The 6886-nt window shown below is 41.2% G+C and overlaps 1 protein-coding gene across 2 annotated transcripts; it reads left to right on the top strand.

The window, feature by feature from the left end:
* Positions 1 to 1353: 1353 nt before the first annotated feature.
* Positions 1354 to 6880, top strand: LOC110094489. Of its 2 annotated transcripts, XR_003701626.1 has the most exons (3): positions 1354 to 1377; positions 6048 to 6322; positions 6446 to 6880. XR_003701626.1 is itself a non-coding variant. In XM_020819741.2 (2 exons), exons 1-2 carry the CDS (start codon positions 6015 to 6017, stop codon positions 6681 to 6683), a joined length of 546 nt encoding a protein of 181 aa, XP_020675400.1. In that variant the 5' UTR covers positions 2667 to 6014; the 3' UTR covers positions 6684 to 6880. The 2 variants fall into 2 exon arrangements, 1 of the variants encoding a protein (XP_020675400.1); XM_020819741.2 differs by lacking the exon at positions 1354 to 1377 and having other exon boundaries at positions 2667 to 6322.
* Positions 6881 to 6886: the final 6 nt, after the last annotated feature.

Below are 6886 nucleotides of genomic sequence, written 5' to 3'. Positions count from 1 at the left end.
GCTAGGTAAAGGGGAATGCTCCTTCTCTCTCTCTCTCTCTCTCTCTCTCTCTCTCTCTCTCTGCCGAAGGATTGGGCAAAGATTGGAAAGTGGAGAGGGCAGTTGAGTTCGGTGGGTGCAAGGGTGGAGTTGGGTTTGACGACAGAGGAAATGGGGAGAAGCAGCTTGCATGAGACTTCGTGCGTGTGTGGTAGAGCGGAGGGAAAAAACGAACGATAGAAGGAAGTCTCGCTCTCGTTTTAACGACGCAAGGAGTGGAGGATCGTATCCAAGCACGCGCGAATGGACATCTTCAGCACCGTTTGCAGAGGGATGGGGCAACTGCCGCAAGATTTGGGCAGGATTTGCGGCAAAGCCTCCCACAGGTAATGATTTAGGTATATTTTTTTTTTTATATTTTGTTTCTTTCTTTTGGCTCTAGCAGGGAGGTCAACAGATAAGCAACGCGATTGCTAGGACTTCACATCAGACAATGAGGGTTGAGATGCATAGGACAATTACCATGAAGGTCGAAAATGCATCAGGTCATAAAGATCATATTGCAATAAATAAGTTGGGAAGAAAACTAGGACTCTAGTACCATTTGGAGAAAAATATGCTAGAATGTATTCTTTCTCATTCATTCGAAACATATAATACAAGGCAATATAAATTTTATTGAAAGCGCACTTCAATGCCACTATAGAGTGAAGTGTTGTGCCACTTCGCCGCATTGCATTGTAGAGTTTTACGCTTGGATTGCGCACTTCAAAGCCGCTATAAGAGTGAAGTGAAGTGTTGTGCCACTTCGCCGCATTGCATTGTAGAGTTTTACGCTTGGATTGCGCACTTGAAAGCCACTATAGGAGTGAAGTGAAGTGTTGTGCCACTTCGCCGCATTGCATTATAGAGTTTTACGCATGGATTCAGATCATGTGAAATCCTGGTTCAACTTTTCATAGTTCGGTTTAGTATTTGCTATAATAACTAGGCACGAATGTTCTGTTTTCATTGCTTCGTGGAATCATTGTCATTGCTCATTGTTTTCTCCATTTCTCTTGTTGGAGCTATTTAATTCTTGGTGGTGCTTCCGGTCATACTCTCTCATCCGCTAGTGTTTTTTTATATGCTATTGGCTCTTGTTGCTAGTGACAAGTGCCCTGTATCCACTACGCCGAGCAGAACCAGCAGTCACCTTCATCTCTCAGAACTTGTCTCCATCCTCTAACTCAAATGTTGCACTCATGGCAGATCCTGAACCATCTCCTTGGTACTTGGACAGCGGAGCTTCAGCCCACCTTACACCAAATCCCCTCCCCATTCAGCAACCCACACCGTATTCCGGTCGTGATCAAGTATTTGTGGGTAATGGCAATTCGCTCCCCATTCAACATGTAGGTAACAGTCTTCTTCTGACACCTACTCGTAAGCTTCGTCTTAATCATCTCTTTCATGTTCCTTGTCTTACTCATCGTCTTATTTCCATTTCCAAATTAACTAATGACAATAACTGCTCTATTACATTTGATAAATCTGGTTTTCGTGTTAAGGATACGACGACCAAACAACATCTTCTCCACGGACAATGTCGTAATGGCCTCTATCCCATTCCGTTCCGGTCTTCCATTGTTGTTGCGTCCACAACCGTTGCATCCCCCCAATCGGCTCTATCATGGCATCGTCGTCTGGGTCATCTGAACCCCAAAACTATTGCTGCTATTTCTAAAGCTTTTTCTTCTTTATGTATTTCATCTTTAACTTCTGTATGTAATTCCTGTGCTCTAGCAAAAAGTCACTGGTTACCTTTTCTCCCTCCAACCATGTATCCTCTTCTCCATTAGAGTTAATCCATGTCGACGTCTGGGGTCCTTCCCCTGTCTTCTCTTACTATGATTTTCGTTATTTTTTGGTAATTGTTGATGATCATACAAAGTATACTTGGATTCATATGCTTAAACAAAAATAAGAAGTGCCTCACTACCTCGCTCACTTTATAAATTCCATTGAAAAACAATTAAACTCGATTGTCCGAACCATTCGTAGTGTCGATGGAAGTGAATTCAAAAATACCTACTTCCAATCATTCACTTTCAACCGTGACATTACACATCAATTTTCTTGCCCCTATACTCCACAACATAACGGAGTCTCTGAACGTAAAAATCGGCATCTCTTAGAAACAGCTTGGACTCTTCGCATAGATGCGCATCTTCCCTCCCAATTCTAGTCTGAAGCAATCCTCACTGCAGCTTTTCTCATTAACCGTCTTCCATCACCTAATACATCCTCTAAATCTCCTAATCATTTACTATATCATACTCCTCCAGACTACACTGTTCTTTGTCCATTTGGCTATCGTTGCTTTCCTTGGACACGATATTCAGCTCCACATAAACTTGCTCCTCGGTCGGTTCCCTGTATTTTCCTTGGATACATTACAAATTATAAAGGCTTCAAATGTTATAATCCTTCCACTAACAAACTCATACTCTCTCACCATGTCCAATTCGATGAATCTTCCTTTCCCTATACTTCCCCACCCAATACTACCTTCGAGCAACCACCTTCCTCTACAGTCGTTTCATATTTTCCTCCCTCCATGTCCACAACCACAAATCCCACCTCTGAACCAACCTCCAGCTCTCCTACATACATCTCTTCCCCCCCCCCTCCCACCAATTCATCTTCACTCAACACTTCTCCTTCCATAACTTCCTCTCCCACTTTATCCTCCTCAACTCCATCAACCATACCAATTATACCAAAATCCAATTATCCCATGGTCACCAGGCTACAGACAGGAACACTTAAACCACGAGTTCTTTTAGATCTATCTCACATTGTCCAAACCCCACCTACTTGCTTCTCTACTGCCAACAAAGATCTTCACTGGCGCCATGCCATGTCCGAATTTCGGGCCCTCCAAGCACAAAGTACTTGGTCTCTAGTCCCTCTGCCAACAAACCAACAGGTAATTGGTTGTAAATGGATATACAAACTAAAGCATCTGGCAGACGGTACCATTGCCATATACAAAGCCCGTCTGGTCGCGCAGGGCTTCAAACATGAATATGGTATTGATTATCTTGAGACGTTCAGTCCGGTCGTTAAACACACCACAATCCGGCTACTTCTACTCGTTTCTCTCCACCATGATTGGCCAATACATCAACTTGATGTTATGAACGCGTTTCTTCACGGTTCATTAAATGAAACTATTTATATGAATTAGCCATAGGGATTTGAGAATCCAAATTACCCGCACCGTGTTTGTTTGCTGCATAAGGCTATCTATGAACTCAAACAAGCGCCACGCCTTTGGTTTACAAACTTATCAAATTATCTCAAACATCAAAGTTTCACTGCCAGTTCAGCAGATCCTTCTTTCTTTCATCTACATAGAGATGACCTTCACATATATATACTGGTTTATGTTGACGACATTCTCGTCACCGGCAGCGATCCAATCTATATTTCCAGTTTACTTGCTAAGCTTCACTAGAGATTTCAAACACGGGATCTTGGCCCGCTCTCAATATTCCTTGGCATAGAATTTCTCAGAACAGCTCATGGATATCATCTTTCACAGCAGTCCTACATAACCGAGCTTCTGCGCACTGCCTTAATGTCCAATTGCAAACCATTACTGACGCCATTACCATCCAAATATCCTACAGACACCAGCCTTCACTTACCATTCTCTCAACCCGAGCTTTTTCGTAAACTTGCCGGCTCCCTACAGTACATTACTTCCACTCGTCCTGACATTGCCTTTGTTGTCAATAAGTTGTGCCAACATATGCATAATCCCCTACTACTTCACTTTCAGTTACTCAAACGTGTTCTGCGTTACCTGAAAGGGACTATAACTCGTGGCTTGTTTCTTCCCAAAACCAAGCTAACTCTATCTGCTTATTCAGACTCCGACTGGGCTGGAGATCAATTAGACCGAAAATCCACAACTGGTTACTGCCTTTTCTTAGGCACAACTCTTCTTACTTGGTCTGTTAAGAAGCAAACGACATTAGCTAGATCATCAACTGAAACTGAGTACTGCTCCATGGCTGCTGCAACGGACATCATCTGGATGCGCCGCCTCTACGAAGAATTTCTTCTTCCTCAACAGACAACAACTTTATTCCGCGACAATGTTTCTGCCATGTCCATTGCCTGTAATCCTATCTTTCATGCCCACACCAAACACATTGAGATTGATCACCATTTCATCCGAGATTGCATTCAAGCCAACCACATTGTTGTTCATCATGTCTCCACGCTCGATTAAAGTGCAGATATTTTCACCAAGTCTCTTACTTCTGCTCGTCTCGCTGACTCACGCACCAAGCTTCTGGTCCTTCCCATCAGCTTGAGGGACGGTGACAAGCGCCCTGTATCCACTACGCCGAGCAGAACCAGCAGCCGCCTTCACTTCTCAGAACCTGTCTCCACCAACGCTTGCTAAACAAAACACTTTAAGTAACTGTCAGGGTTACTTTCGTAATTACCGTTTCTACACTTTACCTATAGAACACTATGTAATGTGTATTTCTATTATCATGAAAATACGATGGTTTACTATTCATCTTCTTCCTCTACACTCTCTCAAAGCTTTCACAGTTTGTTAAGTTCCTTTAGCTAGCGTTAGCAACTTCTTGCTCATAAGCTTCTTCTCGAGAATACTTCTTGATGCCTCATATTCATCTTCATACTTTAAACATATACAAATAAGATATAAATCTAGAGCTTCCTAATATACCTTTTGTGCCCAAATCTCACCACCCATGCGATAAAATAATTGTCAATTAGTGATTGGACGAAAAGTTGCACGGTTTCTTAAGTGGAACTAACATGGTTGGAACAAGCGGCAACCATATGAAATTTTTTTAATGTTATTAAGCTAGTAGAGGGCAAGGATATTATTTTTTACCTACTTATTACATGATAACAGATTGTGTTGGCTATTATGGCTTCTGTCAATTTTGACTTATCCAATATAGCTTAGATGGATGCAGAAATTCTGCACTCGTATGCAATGAACTCATGGTTCTTTTCATTAAAGGAAAACATATATGTAAGAAGAGAGTTAGCCAACCTGTGTAAATTGGAACTACCATCATAGCCTTATCCCAACTTCGCCAGTTGGATTCCATCCATAAGGTTGGTAGTGAACAGAATTGAAGGGAGCTAGTCCAACTTAGCCATTCTCAAAGTCAAGCTAAAACATGACATTAACGTTCTGTTTGGGGCTCCTTTTTAGCTGCTTTGCTTTATGGAACATAAGCATATAATTATTTGGGGTATTACAGGAATTTTTTGTCCCAAAACAACTTTTTACGATTTGCCTTCAGCTCCCGTGTCAGCTGCGTCCTGCTCTTTTGAGGAAAAAAGTTGACAAAATTATCCCTGTTGTTTTGAGCAACGCCCCGAAATGACATTTTGCCATGTTTTGATCAAAGAGGTTGAAAACAAAATTCAACCTGACATTATTCCATTGAAATCAAAACAAGTTTTTTTTTAAAAATTTCAATGTGAATATTTATGTATTAAAACATGACTTATAACTACTAGACATCACCCTTCAAGTACCTAACTGCCACATATCTAGATAGGGAACCATTTAGGTGAGAAATTATCACGTGCGGAGTCCCGACGTAGAGTTACGTCCGGACTCCCCGAACATAGCATTACGTCCGAACTCCAATAAAAATTTGACGCATGTCCTTGTACACAGTGTGTACAAATTTGTACACACGGTGTACAATTGTATACATAGTGATATTATGTATATAAGTTTGTACACACTATGTACATAATTTTGTAATTTGTGCATAGTGTGTGCAGTTGTACACATTGTGTACAAGAACACGAGTTGTGTTTTTATTGGAGTCCAGTTGTATCCGGACTCAGCATGCAATAATTTCTCCATCTAGGTAGGCACTAAGTGGCATCCATAAATCTGTCTAGTTGAGAGCTAAGACATTCCTTGTTGGTAGTGCAGTCTGACTGACTTGAAAAGGTTGTAAAATCTAAACCATATGAATGATTTGTTTTTGTTGTTCCAACCGCAGGGTAGGGTTGAGGAGCTCTTTGATTTTGATTTAGGCCCTTATGCCATTGCAGCCACTGAGGACTGCAGTAGAAAATTGAGTGATTATGTTAATATAGACATCTTAAATGCCATTCGGAGAACAGCTGCTAAGTCTTGGATATCGGAGAAATCATATGACAAAGATTCTTGTGTACCAGACCTGAGTTTGTTTCTGGTTAATGTGGCGAACTTGGATAAGAATTTTCTAGAGTCCATTCTGTGGTGGAATCAAGTTCTTGATTTGAAACATGAAAGGTTTGATATTCTCCATCTATTACTGAGGTTCTTATAAGTAAAAAAATTATTAATGATCATTTCTAATGAACATAGCTCATTCTTTCCTCAAAATTTAGATGGTTTCACTGGCTTTTATATCAGGAACAATCCGGTAAACATTGTGCTTGCCGTGGCACTCTACAACAAGTACTACAAGCTTCCTGATGCTTGGAAGCTTGTTGATTCCAGGGCTGCAAGCTCGGAGGCCAAGGTTCTCCATTATGATGGACCACCCACAATGGGTTGCTCAAACCAGAAGAATCAGAAAAAGCCTTCTGGCTTTAGTGATATTTGGCGGCAGTATCTACCTCCAAAATCTGATGTCATATTGGCAAATTAAGGCTTCATTTGGGACGGTTTTCTTTCTGCTTCCTAAAGCAACTTCCTAGTAAAAAATTAAATTTTGTTATACTAAGAAGCTCTTTTAAGAAGCAATAAGAAAGTCATCCCAAACGAAACTTAAGATCGTTTAATTTATCAGTTATATGTCTTCGGCTTCGGCTTCGCAAGGACTTGCACTCCTGGAGTAAGGACATTTCTTGC

Source organism: Dendrobium catenatum, unplaced genomic scaffold, assembly GCF_001605985.2.
Source record: "Dendrobium catenatum unplaced genomic scaffold, ASM160598v2 fragScaff_scaffold_910, whole genome shotgun sequence".
Lineage (NCBI taxonomy): Eukaryota > Viridiplantae > Streptophyta > Magnoliopsida > Asparagales > Orchidaceae > Dendrobium > Dendrobium catenatum.
Note: the sequence above shows the minus strand (reverse complement) of the source record. Positions and strands in the feature narration are given on the sequence as shown.